The 25,926-nt window shown below is 45.4% G+C and overlaps 1 protein-coding gene across 1 annotated transcript; it reads right to left on the bottom strand.

Annotated features, from left to right (window-relative positions):
• Positions 1 to 18,958: 18,958 nt before the first annotated feature.
• On the bottom strand, positions 18,959 to 19,488 carry LOC141030889 (uncharacterized). Its single transcript, XM_073506187.1, has 2 exons — positions 19,297 to 19,488; positions 18,959 to 19,249 (listed from the first exon to the last, which is right to left on the bottom strand). The coding sequence occupies exons 1-2, from the start codon at positions 19,486 to 19,488 to the stop codon at positions 18,959 to 18,961; spliced, it is 483 nt and encodes a 160-aa protein (XP_073362288.1).
• Positions 19,489 to 25,926: the final 6,438 nt, after the last annotated feature.

The raw sequence follows: 25,926 nt of genomic DNA, 5'->3' as shown, positions 1-25,926 counted from the left end.
GTCTATTGAGCATGTGTTCCCATATTTGTAGGCTCTGGTACGAAAATACAGCGAAGCCAACACGACCATGATCACCCATGATGATCTCGGTGCTGGAACTGTAGGCTTCCTTACTACAAATAGTGTTTCGCTATCCAAATTGAACTTGAGTGTGCCATCTAGGGGAATATTTAGCCACCGGTAAACATCATTTCGGGTGAGGGTGGAGGGGAGCAACTTGCTGACAATACATGGTTTCGCCATTATGGGAAGATCTCCCCCTCACCAGTCTCTAAGGAGTAGACCCGGGCTAGCACTGGGTGTCTCCATCTGGTGGCCACCAGAACCACGTTGAAGGTGCCCGAGTGGCAGTCTCCATGCACGTGACCTCGCACGTCGGCAACAGCGTAGAGCACGGCCCCATTGTAGATAACGTACTCATCATCGATGAAATCCAAAGGAATTACCATGCCACGGAGGCCCCTCATGACAGGGGTGACAGAAGGAGAAGGGTCAGATCCCGGTTGATGATGAGGACGCGGCCATGGCGGCGCCTGAGCAAGGTCCAGCGACCAAGCGCGTGCCAGAAGCATAGGGAGAAGCGCTCGCGAGGGATCTGATCGGGGCGTCCAGGATGTGGAAGAAGGCCTAGTCCATGACGAGGCGCCCCCATTGCCCAGAGATGGCGGAGCCGCGGACGAGGAAGGAGGGCAGCGGGAGGAGGCGGACGAGGATCTCGCCGAGGTGGTCCTCGTCTTCCAGTGGCCCCGCCGTCTGCGGTTGGCCGGTGCGGAGGGCCATCTCGCCCCCACCGCCGTTGCCCTCGTGACTCATGTGAAGAAAAATGGAAATGAGTAAGGCGGAGGCTATGCCCTACTGGATGATACGTAAGAAGGAAGGAATACACGGGCTGGGCCTCTAGTGAAATGCTCACTCGCTAATTCTGCTGCTGTCGTAGAGGTACACGCGTATTCTACCATGTATGTCGTGTTCTGCTGCTGTGAACAAAGAGAGTATGTGCTTATTGCTTTGTTTTGAACACCTTGCAAACTATTTAAGACTTTCCCTTTAAAGGAAGGTAATGAATCTTACCTTTTATATATACGAGTCGGCAACCTGTGTGCCCGCACGGGCTTTACAAATGAAGTATCCTTATGATTCAACATGGAGAGGGAATAGTATGTCATGTAAAAAATGTTTCATTCCATTAAAATAATGTTGCTGACATTTTTGAAAAATGTTCACGCATTTCGAAAATATGATCGTGACACTTTATAATTGTTTGTACAACGTAATATAATTGTTTGTCAAGATGATAGAACAGCAATTGACACCTCAACTTAGGGAAATATAAGGGGTGACACCTCAACCATTGAACAATTTTCGCTAGCTAATGGACATATGAAGAATTTTCTCCTTTAGCAAGGTTCGGTTGTCATCGCCATATCAAACACTGAGAATCCAGTCCAAAACAAAGTACGGAGGGGTTCATAAAACCAAGACAATAGTGTCACTAACTTAACAAATAACAATTGACTGTCAGGCTCACAAGTCTAAATTTCTATGCTTTCAGTGAACCACTCAGTCAACATGTTAAAATGGGGAAGAAGAGGATGTTCCATGCATGGATAATAGTAATAGCTTTAACAACAACACAATCCTGAAACAAACTAAGGTCTATTTGGCATACCATATGAGTATTCTTACATGTCAGCAACTTGGTATGTTTTGTCAGTTACTCCTAATATAGCATCAATAGGCGGGCTCAAGAAACCTTCTACATTTACTGATATCTTTACGGTAATATTGTCGATTGAAAACCTTTTACTACATAAGAAACCAGCTACATGGAACGAAGTCCCCTTGAGAGCCTTGTATGCTTAAATTTCAGGTGTAAGATTTACTAGGAAGGTGTCTTTGACTATACGTTATATTTTGCAGATTGACTAATTTTCACAATCTGTTTTATGTTTCTTTAAAGGATGAAAACATCAGATTCCAGGAATGGGGACTAAACCCGCTTCCAGCCGCACGCACGCCATACCCCCACCAACCCGACCAACAGGTTGTTCCCCACAATGACTTGATATAGAGGATGTAAGCAAAGAAATGATATGATAGTGCACATTAGTCAAAATAGTTTGATGTCTTTCAAGATAAATACAATTGAGTTATAAAACACAAAAAACACAACTACTAATTATATTGATCTAATTTGCTACCAATTAGTTCAAAGCACAGCAAAGGCATTGGGCAACCATGCAAGCAAAAAAAGTATGTTCAGGCAACTCCTGGAATGTAAAGATAAGCAATTACCTGCAGTATAGAAGTATGCGAACGGATGGTAGAAATACTCCAAAATTCTTTGATTAAGATTCGTCCACTCCAATGACTCAAGTTTAGGTATGAAGGAGTAGATGGCCGCACGCCCACCGAAGGATACTGTTAGAAGAAGCACATCACCATCATCGGAGTACCCTACTATATTGAGCATACCATACCAAAGCATACTGTGCATGTGAGCGGTCTATCGTGGCACCCTTATGGCAGTACCATGTCTATTGAGCATGCGTTCCCACATTTGTAGGCTCTGGTACGAAAATACAGCGAAGCCAACACAACCATGATCACCCATGATGATCTGGATGCTGGAACTGGGAATGTCATTAAAAATAGGCCTCCTGACCACAAATAGTGTTTCGCTATCCAAATTGAACTTGAGTGTTCCATCCAGGGGCATTTTGAGCCACCTGTAAACATCATTTCTGGTGAGGGTGGAGGGGAGCAACTTGCTGACAATACATGGTTTCGCCATTATGGGAAGATCTCCCCCTCACCAGTCTCTAAGGAGTAGACCCGGTCTAGCACTGGGTGTCTCCATCTGGTAGCCACCAGAACCACGGTGAAGGGGCCCAAGTGGCAGTCTCCATGCACGTGACCTTGCACGTCGACAACAGCGTAGAGCACGGCCCCATTGTAGATAACGTACTCGTCATCCATGAAATCCAAAGGAATTACCACACCGAGGAGGCCCCTCGTGACAGGGGCGATAGAAGGAGAAGGGTCAGATCCCGGTTGATGATGAGGACGCGGCCGTGGCGGCACCTGAGCAAGGTCCAGCGACCAAGCCCGTGCCAGAAGCATAGGGAGAAGCGCTCGCGAGGGATATGATCGGGGCGTCGAGGATGTGGAAGAAGGCCTGGTCCGTGACGAGGCGCCCCCATTGCCGAGAGATGGCAGAGGCGCGGACAAGCAAGGAGGGCAGCGGGAGGAGGCGGACGAGGATCTCGCCGAGGTGGTCCTCGTCTTCCAGTGGCCCCGCCGTCTGCGGATGGCCGGTGCGGAGGGCCATCTCGCCGCCACCGCCGCTGCCCTCGTGACTCATGTGAAGAAAAATGGAAATGAGTAAAGCGGAGGCTATGCCCTATTGGATGATACGTAAGAAGGAAGGAATACACGGGCTGGGCCTCTAGAGAAATGCTCACTCGCTAATTCTGCTGCTCTCGTAGAGGTACACGCGTATTCTACCATGTATGTCGTGTTCGGCTGCTGTGAACAAAGAGAGTTATGTGCTTATTGCTTTGTTTTGAACACCTTGCAAACTATTGAAGACTTTCCCTTTAAAGGATGGTAATGAATCTTACCTTTTATTTATACGAGTCGGCAACCTGTGTGCCCGCACGGGCTTTACAAATGAAGTATCCTTATGATTCAACATGGAGAGGGAATAGTATGTCATGTGAAAAATGTTTCATTCCATTAAAAAATGTTGCTGACATTTTTGGAAAATGTTCACGCATGTCGAAAGTATGATCGTGACACTTTTATAATTGTTTGTACAACGTAATATAATTGTTTGTCAAGATGGTAGAACAGCAATTGACACCTCAAGTTACGGAAATATAAGGGGTGACACCTCAACCATTGAACAATTTTCGCTAGCTAATGGACATATGAAGAATTTTCTCTTTCAGCAAGGTTCGGTTGTCATCGCCATATCAAACACTGAGAATCCAGTCCAAAACAAAGTACGGAGGGGTGCATAAAACCAAGACAATAGTGTCACTAACTTAACAAATAACAATTGACTGTGAGCCTCACAAGTCTAAATTTCTATGCTTTCAGTGAACAACTCAGCCAACATGTTAAAATGGGGAAGAAGAGTCTGTTCTATGCATGGATAATAGTAATAGCTTTAACAACAACACAATCCTGAAACAAACTAAGGTCTATTTGGCATACCATATGAGTATTCTTACATGTCAGCAACTTGGTATGTATTGTCAATAGGCGGGCTCAAGAAACATGCTACATGTACTGATATGTTTACGGTAATATTGTCGATAGAAAATCTTTTACTACATAAGAAACCTGCTACATGCAATGGAGTCCCCTTTAGAGCCTTGTATGCTTAAATTTCACGTGAAAGATTTACTAGGAAGGTGTCTTTGACTACACGTTATATTGAGCAGATTGACAAATTTTCACAATCTCTTTTATGTTTCTTTAAACGATGAAAACATCGGATTCCAGGAATGGGGACTAATCCCGCTTCCCGCCGCACGCACGCCTTACCCCCACCAACCCGACCAATAGGTTGTTCCCCACAATGACTTTATATAGAGGATGTAAGCAAAGAAATGATATGATAGTGCACATTAGTCAAAATAGTTTGATATCTTTCCAGATAAATACAATTGAGTTATAAGACAAAAAAACAACTACTAATTATATTGATCTAATTTGCTACCAATTAGTTCAAAGCACAGTAAAGGCATTTGGCAACCATGCATGCAAAATAAGTATGTTCAGGCATCTCCTGTAATGTAAAGATAAGCAATTACTTGCAGTATAGAAGTATGCGAATGGATGGTAGGAATATTCCAAAAATCTTTGATTAAGATTCGTCCACTCCAATGACTCAAGTTGAAGTATGAAGGAGTAGGTGGCCGCACGCCCACCGAAGGACACTGTTAGAAGAAGCGCATCACCATCCTCAAAGTACCCTACTATATTGAGCATAGCATACCAAAGCATACTATGCATGTGAGCGGTCTATCGTGGCACCCATATGGCAGTACCATGTCAATTGAGCATGTGTTCCCACATTTGTACGCTCTCGTACGAAAATACAGCGAAGCCAACACGACCATGATCACCCATGATGATCTGGATGCTGGAACTGGGAATGTCATTAAAAATAGGCCTCCTGACCACAAATAGTGTTTCGCTATCCAAATCGAACTTGAGTGTGCCATCTAGGGGCATTTTTAGCCACCGGTAAACATCATTTCTCGTGAGGGTGGAGGGGAGCAACTTGCTGATAATACATGGTTTCGCCATTATGGGAAGATCTCGCCCTCATCAGTCTCTAAGGAGTTGACTTGGGCTAGCACTGGGTGTCTCCATCTGGTGGCCACCAGAACAACGTTGAAGCGGCCCGAGTGGCAGTCTCCATGCACGTGACCTTGCACGTCAGCAACAGCGCAGAGCACGGCCCCATTGTAGATGACGTACTCGTCATCGATGAAATTCAGAGGAATTACCATGCCGCGGAGGCCCCTCATGACAGGGGTGACAGAAGGAGAAGGGTCAGATCCCGGTTCATGATGAGGACGCGGCCATGGCGGCATCTGAGCAAGGTCCGGCGACCAAGCGCGTGCCAGAAGCATAGGGATATAAGCGCTCGCGAGGGATCTAATCGGGGCGTCGAGGATGTGGAAGAAGGCCTGGTCCGTGACAAGGCGCCTCCATTGCCCAGAGATGGTGGAGGCGCGGACGAGGAAGGAGGGAAGCGGGAGGAGGCGGACGAGGATCTCGCCGATGTGGTCCTCGTCTTCAAGTGGCCCCGCCGTCTGCGGATGGCCGGGGCGAGGGCCATCTCGCCGCAACCGCCGCTGACCTCGTGACTCATGTGGAGAAAAATGGAAATGAGTACAGCGGATGCTGTGCCCTACTAGATTATACGTAAGAAGGAAGGAATACACGGGCTGGGCCTCTAGAGAAATGCTCACTCGCTAATTCTGCTGCTGTCGTAGAGGTACACGCGTATTCTACCATGTATGTCGTGTTCCGCTGCTGTCAACAAAGAGAGTTATGTGCTTATTCCTTTGTTTCGAAACCTTGGAAACTATTGGAGACTTTCCCTTTAAAGGAAGGTAATAAACCTTACCTTTTATATATACTAGTCGGCAACCTGTGTGCCCGCACGGGCTTTACAAATGAAGTATCCTCAAGTTGAAGTATGAAGGAGTAGGTGGCCGCACGCTCACCGAAGGACACTGTTTGAAGAAGCGCATCACCATCCTCGGAGTACCCTACTATATTGAGAATAGCATAACAAAGCATACTATGCATGTGAGCGGTCTATCGTGGCACCCATATGGCAGTACCATGTCTATTGAGCATGTGTTCCCACATTTGCAGGCTCTGGTACGAAAATACAGCGAAGCCAACACGACCATGATCACCCATGATGATCTGGATGCTGGAACTGGGAATGTCATTAAAAATAGGCCTCCTGACCACAAATAGTGTTTCGCTATCCAAATCGAACTTGAGTGTGCCATCCATGGGCATTTTTAGCCACCGGTAAACATCATTTCCGGTGAGGGTGGTGGGGAGCAACTTGCTGACAATATATGGTTTCGCCATAATGGGAAGATCTCCCCCTCACCAGTCTCTAAGGAGTAGACCGGGCTAGCACTGGGTGTGTCCATCTGGTGGCCACCAGAACCATGTTGAAGGGGCCCGAGTGGCAGTCTCCATGCACGTGACCTTGTACGTCGGCAGCAGCGCAGAGCACGGCCCCATTGTAGATGACGTACTCGTCATCGATGAAATCCAGAGGAATTACCACGCCGCGGAGGACCCTCGTGACAGGGGCGACAGAAGGAGAAGGGTCAGATCCCGGTTGATGATGAGGACGCGGCCATGGCGGCATCTGAGCAAGGTCCAGCGGCCAAGCGCGTGCCAGAAGCATAGGAAGAAGCGCTCGCGAGGGATCTTATCGGGGCGTCGAGGATGCGGAAGAAGGCCTGGTCCATGACGAGGCGCCCCCATTGCCCAGAGATGGCGGAGGTGTTGGGGAACGTAGTAATTTCAAAAAAATTCCTACGCACACCCAAGATCATGGTGATGCATAGCAACGAGAGGGGTGAGTGTTGTCTACGTACCCTCATAGACCGACAGCGGAAGCGTTATCACAACGCGGTTGATGTAGTCGTACGTCTTCACGATCCGACCGATCAAGTACCGAACGTACGGCACCTCCGAGTTCTACACAAGTTCAGCTCGATGACGTCCCTCGAACTCCGATCCAGCCGAGTGTTGAGGGAGAGTTTCGTCAGCACGACGGCGTGGTGACGATGATGATGTTCCACCGACGCAGGGCTTCGCCTAAGCTCCGCAGCGGTATTATCGAGGTGTAATATGGTGGAGGGGGGCACCGCACACGGCTAAGAGATCTCAAGGATCAATTGTTGTGTCTATGGGGTGCCCCCGTATATAAAGGAGCAAGGAGGAGGCAGCCGGCCAAGGGAAGAGGCGCGCCAAAGGGGGGAGTCCTACTCCCACCGGGAGTAGGACTCCTCCTTTCCTTGTGGGAGTAGGAGAAGGGAAGGGGGAAGGAGAAAGAAGGAAGGGTGTGCCCCCCTTCCCTAGTCCAATTCGGACCAGGCCATGGGGAGGGGTGCGGCCACCTTTTGAGGCCTTTCTCTCCTTTCCCGTATGGCCCATTAAGGCCCAATACGAATTCCCGTAACTCTCTGGTACTCCGAAAAATACCCGAATCACTTGGAACCTTTCCGAAGTCCGAATATAGTCGTCCAATATATCGATCTTTACGTCTCGACCATTTCGAGACTCCTCGTCATATCCCCGATCTCATCCGGGACTCCGAACTCCTTCGGTACATCAAAACTCAATAAAACTGTCATCGTAACGTTAAGCGTGCGGACCCTACGGGTTCGAGAACTATGTAGACATGACCGAGACACGTCTCCGGTCAATAACCAATAGCGGGACCTGGATGCCCATATTGGCTCCCACATATTCTACGAAGATCTTTATCGGTCAGACCGCATAACAACATACGTTGTTCCCTTTGTCACCGGTATGTTACTTGCCCGAGATTTGATCGTCGGTATCTCGATACCTAGTTCAATCTCGTTACCGGCAAGTCTCTTTACTCGTTCCGTAACACATCATCCCGCAACTAACTCATTAGTCACAATGCTTGCAAGGCTTATAGTGATGTGCATTACCGAGTGGGCCCAGAGATACCTCTCCGACAATTGGAGTGACAAATCCTAATCTCGAAATACGCCAACCCAACAAGTACCTTTGGAGACACCTGTAGAGCACCTTTATAATCACCCATTTACGTTGTGACGTTTGGTAGCACACAAAGTGTTCCTCCGGTAAACGGGAGTTGCATAATCTCATAGTCATAGGAACATGTATAAGTCATGAAGAAAACAATAGCAACATACTAAACGATCGAGTGCTAAGCTAACGGAATGGGTCAAGTCAATCACGTCATTCTCCTAATGAGGTGATCTCGTTAATCAAATGACAACTCATGTCTATGGCTAGGGAACATAACCATCTTTGATTAACGAGCTAGTCAAGTAGAGGCATACTAGTGACACTCTGTTTGTCTATGTATTCACACATGTATTATGTTTCCGGTTAATACAATTCTAGCATGAATAATAAACATTTATCATGATATAAGGAAATATATAATACTTTATTATTGCCTCTAGGGCATATTTCCTTCAGTCTCCCACTTGCACTAGAGTCAATAATCTAGTTCACATCACCATGTGATTTAACATCAATAATTCACATCACCATGTGATTAACACCCATAGTTCACATCTCTATGTGACCAACACTCAAAGGGTTTACTAGAGTCAATAATCTAGTTCACATCGCTATGTGATTAACACCCAAAGAGTACTAAGGTATGATCATGTTTTGATTGTGAGATAATTTTAGTCAACGGGTCTGTCACATTCAGATCCGTAAGGATTTTGCAAATTCCTATGTCTACAATGCTCTGCACGGAGCTACTCTAGCTAATTGCTCCCACTTTCAATATGTATCTAGACCGAGACTTAGAGTCATCTAGATTTAGTCTCAAAACTTGCATCGACGTAACCCTTTACGACGAACCTTTTGTCACTTCCATAATCGAGAAACATTTCCTTATTCCACTAAGGATAATTTTGACCGCTATCCAGTGATCTACTCCTAGATCACTATTGTACTCCCTTGCCAAAATCAGTGTACGGTATACAATAGATCTGGTACACAGCATGGCATACTTTATAGAACCTATGGCCAAGGCATAGGGAATGACTTTCATTCTCTTTCTATCTTCTGCCGTGGTCGGGCTTTGAGTCTTTACTCAATTTCACACCTTGTAACACAGGCAAAAACTCTTTCTTTGACTGTTCTATTTTGAACTACTTCAAAATCTTGTTAAGGTATGTACTCATTGAAAAACTTATCAAGCGTCTTCATCTATCTCTATAGATCTTGATGCTTAATATGTAAGCAGCTTCACCGAGGTCTATCTTTGAAAAACTCCTTTCAAATACTCCTTTATGCTTGCAGAATAATTCTACATTATTTCTGATTAACAATATGTCATTCACATATACTTATCAGAAATGTTGTAGTACTCCCACTCACTTTCTTGTAAATACAGGCTTCACCGCAAGTCTGTATACAACTATATGCTTTGATCAACTTATCAAAGCGTATAATCCAACTCCGAGATGCTTGCACCAATCCATTGATGGATCGCTGGAGCTTGCATATTTTGTTAGCACCTTTAGGATGGACAAAACCTTCTAGTTGCATCATATACAACTATTCTTTAATAAATCCATTAAGGAATGCAGTTGTGTTTATCCCTTTGCCATATTTCATAAAATGCGGCAATTGCTAACATGATTCGGACAGACTTAAGCATAGATACGAGTGAGAAACTCTCATCGTAGTCAACATCTTGAACTTGTCGAAAACCTTTTGCGACAATTCTAGCTTTGTAGATAGTGACACTACTATCAGCGTCCGTCTTCCTCTTGAAGATCCATTTAATCTCAATGGCTCGCCGATCATTGGGCAAGTCAATCAAAGTCCATACTTTGTTCTCATATATGGATCTTATCTCAGATTTCATGGCCTCAAGCCATTTCGTGGAATCTGGGCTCACCATCGCTTCTTCATAGTTCGTAGGTTCGTCATGGTCTAGTAACATAACCTCCAGAATAGGATTACCGTACCACTCTGGTGCGGATCTTACTCTGGTTGACCTACGAGGTTCAGTAATAACTTGATCTGAAGTTCCATGATCATCATCATTAACTTCCTCACTAATTGGTGTAGGAGTCACAGGAACAGATTTCTGTGATGAACTACTTTCCAATAAGGGAGCAGGTACAGTTACCTCATCAAGTTCTACTTTCCTCCCACTCACTTCTTTCGAGAGAAACTCCTTCTCTAGAAAATTTCCGAATTTAGCAACAAAAGTTTTGCCTTCGGATCTGTGATAGAAGGTATACCCAACAGTCTCCTTTGGGTATCCTATGAAGACACATTTCTCCGATTTGGGTTCGAGCTTATCAGGTTGAAGTTTATTCACATAAGCATCGCAGCCCCAAACTTTAAGAAACGACAACTTTGGTTTCTTGCCAAACCACAGTTCATAAGGTGTCTCAACGGATTTTGATGGTGCCCTATTTAACGTGAATGCAGCTGTCTCTAATGCATAACCCCAAAACGATAGCGGTAAATCAGTAAGAGACATCATAGATCGCACCATATCTAGTAAAGTGCGATTACGACGTTCGGACACATCATTACGCTGTGGTGTTCCGGGTGGTGTGAGTTGCGAAACTATTCCGCATTGTTTCAAATGTAGACCAAACTCGTAACTCAAATATTCTCCTCCACGATCTGATCGTAGAAACTTTATTTTCTTGTTCGATGATTTTCAACTTCACTCTGAAATTCTTTGAACTTTTCAAATGTTTCAGACTTATGTTTCATTAAGTAGATATACCCTTATCTGCTTAAATCATCTGTGAAGGTGAGAAAATAACGATATCCGCCACGAGCCTCAACATTCATCGGACCACATACATCTGTATGTATGATTTCCAACAAATCTGTTGCTCTCTCCATAGTACCGGAGAACGGCGTTTTAGTCATCTTGCCCATGAGGCACGGTTCACAAGCATCAAGTGATTCATAATCAAGTGATTCCAAAATCCCATCAGTATGGAGTTTCTTCATGCGCTTTACACCAATATGACCTAAACGGCAGTGCCACAAATAAGTTGCACTATCATTATTAACTTTGCATCTTTTGGCTTCAATATTATGATTATGTGTATCACTTCCAACAAACCATTTTCGTTGGTGTGTATGACCATAGAAGGTTTTTATTCATGTAAACAGAACAACAATTGTTCTCTAACTTAAATGAATAACCGAATTGCAAAAAACATGATCAAATCATATTCATGCTCAACGCAAACACCAAATAACACTTATTTAGTTTCAACACTAATCTCGAAAGTATAGGGAGTGTGCGATGATGATCATATCAATCTTGGAACTACTTCCAATATACATCGTCACCTCGCCTTTTACTAGTCTCTGTTTATTCTGCAACTAACGTTTCAAGTTACTACTCTTTAGCAACTGAACCAGTATCAAATACTGAGGGGTTGCTATAAACACTAGTAAGTACACATCAATAACATGTATATCCAATATATCTTTGTTCACTTTGCCATCCTTCTTATCCACCAAATACTTGGGGTAGTTCCGCTTCCAGTGAACTGTCCCTTTGCAGTAGAAGCACTTAGTCTCAGGCTTAGGACCAGAATTAGGCTTCTTCACTTGAGCAGCAACTTGCTTGCCGTTCTTCTTGAAGTTCCCCTTCTATCCCTTTGCCCTTTTCTTGAAACTAGTGGTCTTGTTAACCATCAACACTTGATGTTTTTCTTGATTTCTACCTTCGTCGATTTCAGCAACACGAAGAGCTCGGAAATTACTTTCGTCATCCCTTGCATATTATAGTTCATCACGAAGTTCTACTAACTTGGTGATGGTGACTAGAGAATTCTGTCAATCACTATTTTATCTGGAAGATTAACTCCCACTTGATTCAAGCGATTGTAGTACCCAGACAATCTGAGCACATGCTCACTAGTTGAGCGATTCTCCTCCATCTTTTAGCTATAGAACTTGTTGGAGACTTCATATCTCTCAACTCGGGTATTTGCTTGAAATATTAACTTCAACTCCTGGAACATCTCATATGGTCCATGACGTTCAAAACGTCTTTGAAGTCCCGATTCTAAGCCGTTAAGCATGGTGCACTAAACTATCAAGTAGTCATCATATTGAGCTAGCCAAACATTCATAACGTCTGCATCTGCTCCTGCAATAGGTCTGTCACCTAGCGGTGCATCAAGGACATAATTTTTTTGTGCAGCAATGAGGATAATCCTCAGATCACGGATCCAATCCGCATCTTTGCTACTAACATCTTTCAACATAATTTTTCTCTAGGAACATATCAAAAATAAACACAGGGAAGCAACAACGCGAGCTATTGATCTACAACATAATTTGCAAAATATTATCAGGACTAAGTTCATGATAAATTTAAGTTCAATTAATCATATTACTTAAGAACTCCCACTTAGATAGACATCCCTCTAATCCTCTAAGTGATCACGTGATCCATATCAACTAAACCATGTCCGATCATCACGTGAGATGGAGTAGTTTCAATGGTGAACATCACTATGTTGATCATATCTACTATATGATTCACGCTCGACCTTTCGGTCTCCGTGTTCCAAGGCCATATCTGTTATATGCTAGGCTCGTCAAGTTTAACCTGAGTATTCCGCGTGTGCAACTGTTTTGCACCCGTTGTATTTGAACGTAGAGCCTATCACACCCGATCATCACGTGGTGTCTCAGCACAAAGAACTTTCGCAACGGTGCATACTCAGGGAGAACACTTATACTTTGATAATTTAGTGAAGGATCATCTTATAATGCTACCGTCAAACAAAGCAAGATAAGATTCATAAAGGATTAACATCACATGCAATCAATATAAGTGATATGATATGGCCATCATCATCTTGTGCTTGTGATCTCCATCTCCGAAGCACTGTCATTATCACCATCGTCACCGGCGTGACACCTTGATCTCCATCGTAGCATCGTTGTCGTCTCGCCAACTTATTGCTTTTACGACTATCGCTACCACTTAGTGATAAAGTAAAACTATTACATGGCGATTGCATCTCATACAATAAAGCGACAACCATATGGCTCCTGCCAGTTGCCGATAACTCGGTTACAAAACATGATCATCTCATACAACACATTATATCACATCATGTCTTGACCATATCACATCACAACATGCCCTGCAAAAACAAGTTAGACGTCCTCTACTTTGTTGTTGCATATTTTACGTGGCTGCTACGGGCTTAGCAAGAACCGTTCTTACCTACGCATCAAAACCACAACGATAGTTTGTCAAGTTGGTGCTGTTTTAACCTTCGCAACGACCGGGCGTAGCCACACTCGGTTCAACTAAAGTGAGAGAGACAGACACCCGCCGGTCACCTTTAAGCAACGAGTGCTCGCAACGGGGAAACCAGTCTCGCGTAAGCGTACGCGTAATGTCGGTCCGGGCCGCTTCATCTCACAATACCGCTGAACCAAAGTATGACATGCTGGTAAGCAGTATGACTTATATCGCCCACAACTCACTTGTGTTCTACTCGTGCATAGCATCAACGCATAAAACCAGGCTCGGATGCCACTGTTGGGGAACGTAGTAATTTCAAAAAAATTCCTACGCACACGCAAGATCATGGTGATGCATAGCAACGAGAGGGGAGAGTGTTGTCTACGTACCCTCGTAGACCGACAGCGGAAGCGTTATCACAACGCGGCTGATGTAGTCGTACGTCTTCACGATCCGACCGATCAAGTACCGAACGTACGGCACCTCCGAGTTCTACACAAGTTCAGCTCGATGACGTCCCTCGAACTCCGATCCAGCCGAGTGTTGAGGGAGAGTTTCGTCAGCACGACGGCGTGGTGACAATGATGATGTTTCACCGACGCAGGGCTTCGCCTAAGCTCCGCAACGGTATTATCGAGGTGTAATATGGTGGAGGGGGCACCGCACACGGCTAAGAGATCTCAAGGATCAATTGTTGTGTCTATGGGGTGCCCCCGTATATAAAGGAGCAAGGAGGAGGCAGCCGGCCAAGGGAAGAGGCGCGCCAAAGGGGGGAGTCCTACTCCCACCGGGAGTAGGACTCCTCCTTTCCTTGTGGGAGTAGGAGAAGCGAAGGGGGAAGGAGAAAGAAGGAAGGGTGCGCCCCCCTTCCCTAGTCCAATTCGGACCAGACCATGGGGAGGGGTGCGGCCACCTTTTGAGGCCTTTCTCTCCTTTCCCGTATGGCCCATTAAGGCCCAATACGAATTGCCGTAACTCTCCCGTACTCCGAAAAATACCCGAATCACTCGGAACCTTTCCGAAGTCCGAATATAGTCGTCCAATATATCGATATTTACGTCTCGACCATTTCGAGACTCCTCGTCATATCCCCGATCTCATCCGGGACTCCGAACTCCTTAGGTACATCAAAACTCAATAAAACTGTCATCGTAACGTTAAGCGTGCGGACCCTACGGGTTCGAGAACTATATAGACATGACCGAGACACGTCTCCGGTCAATAACCAATAGCGGGACCTGGATGCCCATATTGGATCCCACATATTCTACGAAGATCTTTATCGGTCAGACCGCATAACAATATACGTTGTTCCCTTTGTCACCGGTATGTTACTTGCCCGAGATTCGATCGTCGGTATCTCGATACCTAGTTCAATCTCGTTACCGGCAAGTCTCTTTACTCGTTCCGTAACACATCATCCCGCAACTAACTCATTAGTCACAATGCTTGCAAGGCTTATAGTGATGTGCATTACCGAGTGGGCCCAGAGATACCTCTCCGACAATTGGAGTGACAAATCCTAATCTCGAAATACGCCAACCCAACAAGTACCTTTGGAGACACCTGTAGAGCACCTTTATAATCACCCATTTACGTTGTGACGTTTGGTAGCACACAAAGTGTTCCTTCGGTAAACGGGAGTTGCATAATCTCATAGTCATAGGAACATGTATAAGTCATGAAGAAAGCAATAGCAACATACTAAACGATCGAGTGCTAAGCTAACGGAATGGGTCAAGTCAATCACGTCATTCTCCTAATGAGGTGATCTCGTTAATCAAATGACAACTCATGTCTATGGCTAGGGAACATAACCATCTTTGATTAACGAGCTAGTCAAGTAGAGGCATACTAGTGACACTCTGTTTGTCTATGTATTCACACATGTATTATGTTTCCGGTTAATACATTTTCAGCATGAATAATAAACATTTATCATGATATGAGGAAATATATAATACTTTATTATTGCCTCTAGGGCATATTTCCTTCAGGAGGCGCGGACGAGCAAGGAGGGCAGCTGGAGCAACCGGAAGAGGATCTCGCCGAGGTGGTCCTCGTCTTCCAGTGGCCCGCCGTCCGCGGATGGCCGGTGCGGAGGGCCATCTCGCCGCCACCGCCACTGCCCTCGTGACTCATGTGAAGGAAAATGGAAATGAGTAAAGAGGAGGCTGTGCCCTACTGGATGATACGTAAGAAGGAAGGAATACACGGGTTGGGCCTCTAGAGAAATGCTCACTCGCTAATTCTGCTGCTGTCGTAGAGGTACGCGCGTATTCTACCATGTATGTCGTGTTCTGCTGCTGTCAACAAGGAGAGTTATGTGCTTATTGCTTTGTTTTGAACACCTTGCAAACTATTGGAGACTTTCACTTTAAAGGAAATTAATGAATCTTACCTTTTATATATACTAGTCGGCAACCTGTGTGCCCGCACGGGCTTTACAAATGAAGTATCCTTATGATTCAACATGGAGAGGGAATAGTATGTCATGTGAAAAATATTTCATTCCATTAAAAAAATGTTGCTGACATTTTTGAAAAATGTTCACGCATTTCAAAAATATGATCAAGACACTTTTATAATTGTTTGTACAACGTCTTATAATTGTTTGTCAAGATGATAGAACAGCAATTGACAGCTCAACTTAGGGAAATATAAGGGGTGACAGCTCGACCATTGAACAATTTTCGCTAGCTAATGGACATATGAAGAATTTTCTCCTTTAGCAAGGGTCGGTTGTCATCGCCATATCAAACACTGAGAATCCGGTCCAAAACAAAGTACGGAGGGGTGCATAAAACCAAGACAATAGTGTCACTAACTTAACAAATAACAATTGACTGTCAGCCTCACAAGTCTAAATTTCTATGCATTCAGTGAACCACTCAGTCAACATGTTAAAATGGGGAAGAAGAGGATGTTCTATGCATGGATAATAGTAATAGCTTTAACAACAACACAATCCTGAAACAAACTAAGGTCAATTTGGCATACCATATGAGTATTCTTACATGTCAGCAACTTGGTATGTATTGTCAATTACTCCTAATATATCATCAATAGGCGGGCTCAAGAAACATGCTACATGTACTGATATCTTTACGGTAATATTGTCGATAGAAAATCTTTTACTACATAAGAAACCTGCTACATGCAATGGAGTCCCCTTCAGAGCCTTGTATGCTTAAATTTCAGGTGTAAGATTTACTAGGAAGGTGTCTTTAACTACACGTTATATTGAGCAGATTGACTAATTTTCACAATCTGTTTTATGTTTCTTTAAACGATGAAAACATCGGATTCCAGGAATGGGGAATAAACCCGCTTCCCGCCGCACGCACGCCATACCGCCACCAACCCGACCAACAGGTTGTTCCCCACAATGACTTTATATAGAGGATGTAAGCAAAGAAATGATATGATAGTGCACATTAGTCAAAATAGTTTGATGTCTTTCAGGATAAATACAATTGAGTTATAAAACACAAAAAACACAACTACTAATTATATTGATCTAATTTGCTACCAATTAGTTCAAAGCACAGTAAAGGCATTGGGCAACCATGCATGCAAAATAAGTATGTTCAGGCAACTCCTGTAATGTAAAGATAAGAAATTACCTGCAGTATAGAAGTATGCGAATGGATGGTAGGAATACTCCAAAAATCTTTGATTAAGATTCGTCCACTCCAATGACTCAAGTTGAAGTATGAAGGAGTAGGTGGCCGCACACCCACCGAAGGACACTGTTAGAAGAACTGCATCACCATCCACGGAGTACCCTACTATATTCAGCATAGCATACCAAAGCATACTATGCATGTGAGCGGTCTATCGTGGCACCCATATGGCAGTGCCATATCTATTGAGCATGTGTTCCCATATTTGTAGGCTCTGGTACGAAAATACAGCGAAGCCAACACGACCATGATCACCCATGATGATCTCGGTGCTGGAACTGTAGGCCTCCTTACCACAAATAGTGTTTCGCTATCCAAATTGAACTTGAGTGTGCCATCCAGGGGCATATTTAGCCACCGGTAAACATCATTTCGGGTGAGGGTGGAGGGGAGAAACTTGCTGACAATACATGGTTTCGCCATTATGGGAAGATCTCCCCCTCACCAGTCTCTAAGGAGTAGACCCGGGCTAGCACTGGGTGTCTCCATCTGGTGGCCACCAGAACCACGTTGAAGGTGCCCGAGTGGCAGTATCCATGCACGTGACCTCGCACGTCGGCAACAGCGTAGAGCACGGCCCCATTGTAGATAACGTACTCATCATCGATGAAATCCAAAGGAATTACCATGCCACGGAGGCCCCTCATGACAGGGTGACAGAAGGAGAAGGGTCAGATCCCGGTTGATGATGAGGACGCGGCCATGGCGGCACCTGAGCAAGGTCCAGCGACCAAGCGCGTGCCAGAAGCATAGGGAGAAGCGCTCGCGAGAGATCTAATCGGGGCGTCGAGGATGCGGAAGAAGGCCTGGTCCGTGACGAGGCGCCCCCGTTGCCCATAGAAGGCGGAGGCGCGGACAAGCAAGGAGGGCAGCGGGAGGAGGCGGACGAGGATCTCGCCGAGGTGGTCCTCGTCTCCGAGTGGCCCCGCCGTCTGCGGATGGCCGGTGCGGAGGGCCATCACGCCGCCACCGCCGCTGCCCTCGTGACTCATGTGAAGATAAACGGAAATGAGTAAAGCGGAGGCTGTGCCCTACTGGACGATACCTAAGAAGGAAGGAATACACGGGCTGGGCCTCTAGAGAAATACGTTCTAGATAAATACAATTGAGTTATAAAACAAAAAAACAACTACTAATTATATTGATATAATTTGCTACCAATTAGTTCAAAGCACAGTAAAGGCTTTGGGCAACCATGCATGCAAAATAATTAAAGATAAGAAATTACCTGCCGTATAGAAGTATGCGAACGGATGGTAGGAATACTCCAAAAATCACCACTCCAATGACTCAAGTTGAAGCATGAAGGAGTAGGTGGCCGCACGCCCACTGAAGGACACTGTTAGAAGAAGCGCATCACCATCCTCGAAGTACCCTACTATATTGAGCATAGCATACCAAAGCATACTATGCATGTGGGCGGTCTATCGTGGCACCTATATGGCAGTACCATGTCTACTGAGCATGTGTTCCCACATTTGTAGGCTCTGGTACGAAAATACAGCGAAGCCAACACGGCCATGATCACCCATGATGATCTGGATGCTGGAACTGGGAATGCCATTAAAAATAGGCCTCCTGACAACAGATAGTGTTTCGCAATCCAAATCAAACTTGAGTATGCCATCCAGGGGCATTTTTAGCCACCGGTAAACATCATTTCCGGTAAGGGTGGAGGGGAGCAACTTGCTGACAATACATGGTTTCGCCATTATGGGAAGATCTCCCCCTCACCAGTCTCTAAGGAGTAGACCCGGGCTAGCACTGGGTGTCTCCATCTTGTGGCCACCAGAACCACGTTGAAGGGGCCCGAGTGGTAGTCTCCATGCAAGTGACCTTGCACGTCGGCAACAGCGCAGAGCACGGCCCCATTGTAGATGACGTACGCGCCATCGACGAAATCTAGAGGAATTACCACGCCGCGGAGGCCCCTCGTGACAGGGGCGAACAGAAGGAGAAGGGTCAGATCCCGGTTGATGACGAGGACGCGGCATGGCGGCATCTGAGCAAGGTCCAGCGCGTGCCAGAAGCATAGGGAGAAGCGCTCGCGAGAGATCTAATCGGGGCGTCGAGGATGCGGAAGAAGGCCTGGTCCGTGACGAGGCGCCCCCGTTGCCCAGAGAAGGCGGAGGCGCGGACAATCAAGGAGGGCAGCGGGAGGAGGCGGACGAGGATCTCGCCGAGGTGGTCCTCGTCTCCCAGTGGCCCCGCCGTCTGCGGATGGCCGGTGCGGAGGGCCATCTCGCCGCCACCGCCGCTGCCCTCGTGACTCGTGTGAAGAAAAACGGAAATGAGTAAAGCAGAGGTTGTGCCCTACTGGACGATACGTAAGAAGGAAGGAATACACGGGCTAGGCCTCTAGAGAAATGCTCACTCGCTAATTCTGCTGCTGTCGTAGAGGTACACGCGTATTCTACCATGTATGTTGTGTTCTGCTGCTGTGAATAAAGAGAGTTATGTGCTTATTGCTTTGTTTTGAACACCTTGCAAACTATTGGAGACTTTCCCTTTAAAGGAAGGTAATGAATCTTACCTTTTATATATACTAGTCGGCAACCTGTGTGCCCGCACGGGCTTTACAAATTAAGTATCCTTATGATTCAACATGGAGAGGGAATAGTATGTCATGTAAAAAATGTTTCATTCCATTAAAAAAATGTTGCTGACATTTTTGAAAAATGTTCACGCATGTCGAAAGTATGATCGTGACACTTTTATAATTGTTTGTACGACATAATATAATTGTTTGTCAAGATGATAGAACAGTAATTGACACCTCAACTTAGGGAAATATAAAGGGTGACACATCAACCATTGAACAATTTTCGCTAGCTAATGGACATGTGAAGAATTTTCTCCTTTAGCAAGGGTCGGTGTTCATGGCCATATCAAACACTGAGGGGTGCATAAAACCAAGACAATAGTGTCACTAACTTAACAAATAACAATTGACTGTCAGCCTCACAAGTCTAAATTTCTATGCTTTCAGTGAACCACTCAGTCAACATGTTAAAATGGGGAAGAAGAGGATGTTCTATGCATGGATAATAGTAATAGCATTAACAACAACACAATCCTGAAACAAACTAAGGTCTATTTGGCATACCATATGAGTATTCTTACATGTCAATAACTTGGTATGTATTGTCAATAGGCGGGCTCAAGAAACCTGCTACATGTACTGATATGTTTACGGTAATATTGTCGATAGAAAATCTTTTACTACATAAGAAACCTGCTACATGCAATGGAGTCCTTTTTAGAGCCTTGTATGCTTAAATTTTACGTGAAAGATTTACTAGGAAGGTGTCTTTGACTACACGTTATATTGAGCAGATTGACAAATTTTCACAATCTCTTTTATGTTTCTTTAAACGATGAAAACATCGGATTCCAGGAATGGGGACTAATCCCGCTTCCCGCCGCACGCACGCCATACCCCCACCAACCCGACCAATAGGTTGTTCCCCACAATGACTTTATATAGAGGATGTAAGCAAAGAAATGATATGATAGTGCACATTAGTCAAAATAGTTTGATATCTTTCCAGATAAATACAATTGAGTTATAAGACAAAAAAACAACTACTAATTATATTGATCTAATTTGCTACCAATTAGCTCAAAGCACAGTAAAGGCATTTGGCAACCATGCATGCAAAATAAGTATGTTCAGGCATCTCCTGTAATGTAAAGATAAGCAATTACTTGCACTATAGAAGTATGCGAACGGATGGTAGGAATACTCCAAAAATCTTTGATTAAGATTCGTCCACTCCAATGACTCAAGTTGAAGTATGAAGGAGTAGGTGGCCGCACGCCCACCGAAGGACACTGTTAGAAGAAGCGCATCACCATCCTCAAAGTACCCTACTATATTGAGCATAGCATACCAAAGCATACTATGCATGTGAGCGGTCTATCGTGGCACCCATATGGCAGTACCATGTCAATTGAGCATGTGTTCCCACATTTGTACGCTCTCGTACGAAAATACAACGAAGCCAACACGACCATGATCACCCATGATGATCTGGATGCTGGAACTGGGAATGTCATTAAAAATAGGCCTCCTGACCACAAATAGTGTTTTGCTATCCAAATCGAACTTGAGTGTGCCATCTAGGGGCATTTTTAGCCACCGGTAAACATCATTCTGGTGAGGGTGGAGGGGAGCAACTTGCTAATAATACATGGTTTCGCTATTATGGGAAGATCTCGCCCTCATCAGTCTCTAAGGAGTTGACCTGGGCTAGCACTGGGTGTCTCCATCTGGTGGCCACCAGAACAACGTTGAAGGGGCCCGAGTGGCAGTCTCCATGCACGTGACCTTGCACGTCAGCAACAGCGCAGAGCACGGCCCCATTGTAGATGACGTACTCGTCATCGATGAAATCCAGAGGAATTACCATGCCGCGGAGGCCCCTCGTGACAGGGGCGACAGAAGGAGAAGTTTGAGTACACATTATATTGAGCAGATTGACTAATTTTCACAATCTGTTTTATGTTTCTTTAAACGATGAAAACATCGGACGCCAGGAATTGGGACTAAACCCGCTTCCCGCCGCACGCACGCCATACCCCCACCAACCCGACCAACAGGTTGTTCCCCACAATCACTTTATATAGAGGATGTAAGCAAAGAAATGATATGATAGTGCACATTAGACAAAATAGTTTGATATCTTTCTAGATAAATACAATTGAGTTATAAAACAAAAAACAACTACTAATTATATTGATCTAATTTGCTACCAATTAGTTCAAAGCACAGTAAAGGCATTGGGCAACCATGCATGCAAAATAAGTATGTTCAGGCAACTCCTGTTATGTAAAGATCAGAAATTACCTGTCGTATAGGAGTATGCGAACGGATGGTAGGAATACTCCAAAAATCTTTGATTAAGATTCGTCCACTCCAATGACTCAAGTTGAAGCATGAAGGAGTAGGTGGCCGCACGCCCACCGAAGGACACTGTTAGAAGAAGCGCATCACCATCCTTGAAGTACCCTACTTTATTGAGCATAGCATACCAAAGCATACTATGCACGTGGACGGTCTATCATGGCACCCATATGGCAGTACCATGTCTATTGAGCATGCGTTCCCACATTTGTAGGCTCTGGTACGAAAATACAGCGAAGCCAACACGGCCATGATCACCCATGATGATCTGGATGCTGGAACTGGGAATGCCATTAAAAATAGGCCTCCTGACCACAGATCGTGTTTCTCTATCCAAATCAAACTTGAGGATGCCATCCAGGGGCATTTTTAGCCACCGGTAAACATCATTTCCGGTGAGGGTGGAGGGGAGCAACTTGCTGACAATACATGGTTTCGCCATTATGGGAAGATCTCCGCCTCATCAGTCTCCAAGGAGTAGACCCGGGCTAGCACTGGGTGTCTCCATCTGGTGGCCACCAGAACCACGTTGCAGGGGCTCGAGTGGTAGTCTCCATGCAAGTGACCTTGCACGTCGGCAACAGCGCAGAGCACGGCCCCATTGTAGATGACGTACTCGTCATCGACGAATTCCAGAGGAATTACCACGCCGCGGAGGCCCCTCGTGACAGGGGCGAATAGAAGGAGAAGTTTCAGATCCCGGTTGATGATCAGGACGCGGCCATGGCAGCATCTTAGCAAGGTCCAGCGACCAAGCGCGTGCCAGAAGCACAGGGAGAAGCGCTCGTGAGGGATCTGATCGAGGCATCGAGGATGCGGAAGAAGGCCTGGTCTGTGACGAGGCGCCCCGTTGCCTAGAGACAGTGGAGGCGCAGACAAGCAAGGAGGGCAGCGGGAGGAGGCGGACGAGGATCTCGCCGAGGTGGTCCTCGTCTTCCAGTGGCCCCGCCGTCTGCGGATGGCCGATGCGGAGGGCCATCTCGCCGCCACCGCCGCTGCCCTCGTGACTCATGTGAGGAAAAACGGAAATGAGTAAAGTGGAGGTTGTGCCCTACTGGATGATACGTAAGAAGGAAGGAATACACGGGCTGGGCCTCTAGAGAAATGCTCACTCGCTAATTCTGCTGCTGTCGTAGAGGTACACGCGTATTCTACCATGTATGTCATGTTCTGGGCTTTACAAATGAAGTATCCTTATGATTCAACATGGAGAGGGAATAGTATGTCATGCAAAAAATGTTTCAATCCATTAAAAAATGTTGCTGACATTTTTGAAAAATGTTCACGCATGTCGAAAATATGATCGTGACACTTTTATAATTGTTTGTACGACGTAATATAATTGTTTGTCAAGATGATAGAACATCAATTGACACCTCAACTTAGGGAAATATAAGGGGTGACACCTCAACCATTGAATTTTTTTCGCTAGCTAATGGACATATGAAGAATTTTCTCCTTTAGCAAGGGTCGGTTGTCATCGCCATATCAATCGCTGAGAATCCACTCCAAATCAAAGTACGGAGGGGTGCATAAAACCAAGAAAATAGTGTCACTAACTTAACAAATAACAATTGATTGTCAACCTCACAAGTCTAAATTTCTATGCTTTTAGTGAAACACTCAGTCAACATGTTAAAATGGGGAAGAAGAGGATGTTCTATGCATGGATAATAGTAATAGCATTAACAGCAACACAATCCTGGAACAAACTAAGGTCTATTTGGCATACCATATGAGTATTCTTACATGTCAGAAACTTGGTATGTAGTGTCAATTACTCCTAATATAGCATCAATTAGCGGGCTCAAGAAACCTGCTACATGTACTGACATCTTTACGGTAATATTGTCTATAGAAAATCTTTTACTACATAAGAAACCTGCTACATGCAACGGAGAACCCTTCAGAGCCTTGTATGCTTAAATTTCAGGTGTAATATTTACTAGGAAGGTGTCTTTGACTACACGTTATATTGAGCAGATTGACTAATTTTCACAATCTGTTTTATGTTTCTTTAAACGATGAAAACATCGGATGCCAGGAATGGGGACTAAACCCGCTTCCCGCCGCACGCACGCCATACCACCACCAACCCGACCAACAGGTTGTTCCCCACAATCACTTTATATAGAGGATGTAAGCAAAGAAATGATATGATAGTGCACATTAGTCAAAATAGTTTGATATCTTTCCAGATAAATACAATTGAGTTATAAAACAAAAAAACAAAACTACTAATTATATTGATCTAATTTGCTACAAATTAGTTCAAAGCACAGTAAAGGCATTGGGCAACCATGCATGCCAAATAAGTATGTTCAGGCAACTCCTGTTATGTAAAGATAAGAAATTACCTGCCGTATAGGAGTATGCGAACGGATGGTAGGAATACAACAAAAATCTTTGATTAAGATTCGTCCACTCCAATGACTCAAGTTGAAGCATGAAGGAGTAGGTGGTCGCACGCCCACCGAAGGACACTGTTAGAAGAAGCGCATCACCATCCTCGAAGTACCCTACTTTATTGAGCATAGCATACCAAAGCATACTATGCACGTGGTCGGTCTATCGTGGCACCCATATGGCAGTACCATGTCTATTGAGCATGCGTTCCCACATTTGTAGGCTCTGGTACGAAAATACAGCGAAGCCAACACGGCCATGATCATCCATGATGATCTGGATGCAGGAACTGAGAATGCCATTAAAAATAGGCCTCCTGACCACAGATAGCGTTTCGCTATCCAAATCAAACTTGACTATGCCATCCAGGGGCATTTTTAGCCACCGGTAAATATCATTTCCAGTGAGGGTGGAGGGGAGCAACTTGCTGACAATACATGGTTTCGCCATTATGGGAAGATCTCCCCCTCACCAGTCTCTAAGGAGTAGACCCGGGCTAGCACTGGGTGTCTCCATCTGGTGGCCACCAGAACCACGTCGTTGAAGGGGCCCGAGTGGTAGTCTCCATGCAAGTGACCTTGCACGTCGGCAACAGCGCAGAGCACGGCCCCATTGTAGATGACGTACTCGTCATCGACGAATTTCGGAGGAATTACCACGCCGCGGAGGCCCCTCGTGACAGGGGCGAACAAAAGGAGAAGGTTCAGATCCCGGTTGATGATCAGGATGCGGCCATGGCAGCATCTTAGCAAGGTCCAGCGACCAAGCACGTGCCAGAAGCATAGGGAGAAGCGCTCGCGAGGGATCTGATCGAGGCTTCGAGGATGCGGAAGAAGGCCTGGTCCGTGACAAGGCGCCCCGTTGCCCAGAGACGGCGGAGGCGCGGACAAGCAAGGAGGGCAGCGGGAGGAGGCAGACGAGGATCTCGCCGAGGTGGTCCTCGTCTTCCAGTGGCCCCGCCGTCTGCGGATGGCCGATGCGAGGGCCATCTCGCCGCCACCGCCGCTGCCCTCGTGACTCATGTGAAGAAAAACGGAAATGAGTAAAGCGGAGGCTGTGCCCTACGGGATGATACGTAAGAAGGAAGGAATACACGGGCTGGGCCTCTAGAGAAATGCTCACTCGCTAATTCTGCTGCTGTCGTAGAGGTACACGCGTATTCTACCATGTATGTCGTGTTTTGCTGCTGTGAACAAAGAGAGTTATGTGCTTATTGCTTTGTTTTGAACACCTTGCAAACTTTTGGAGACCTTCCCTTTAATGGAAGGTAATGAATCTTACCTTTTATATATACTAGTCGGCAACCTGTGTGCCTGCACGGGCTTTACAAATGAAGTATCCTTATGATTCAACATGGAGAGGGAATA

The sequence above is a fragment of the Aegilops tauschii genome, unplaced genomic scaffold (genome assembly GCF_002575655.3).
Source record: "Aegilops tauschii subsp. strangulata cultivar AL8/78 unplaced genomic scaffold, Aet v6.0 ptg000481l_obj, whole genome shotgun sequence".
NCBI lineage: Eukaryota > Viridiplantae > Streptophyta > Magnoliopsida > Poales > Poaceae > Aegilops > Aegilops tauschii.
This window is presented reverse-complemented; position numbering and strand designations above follow the sequence as displayed.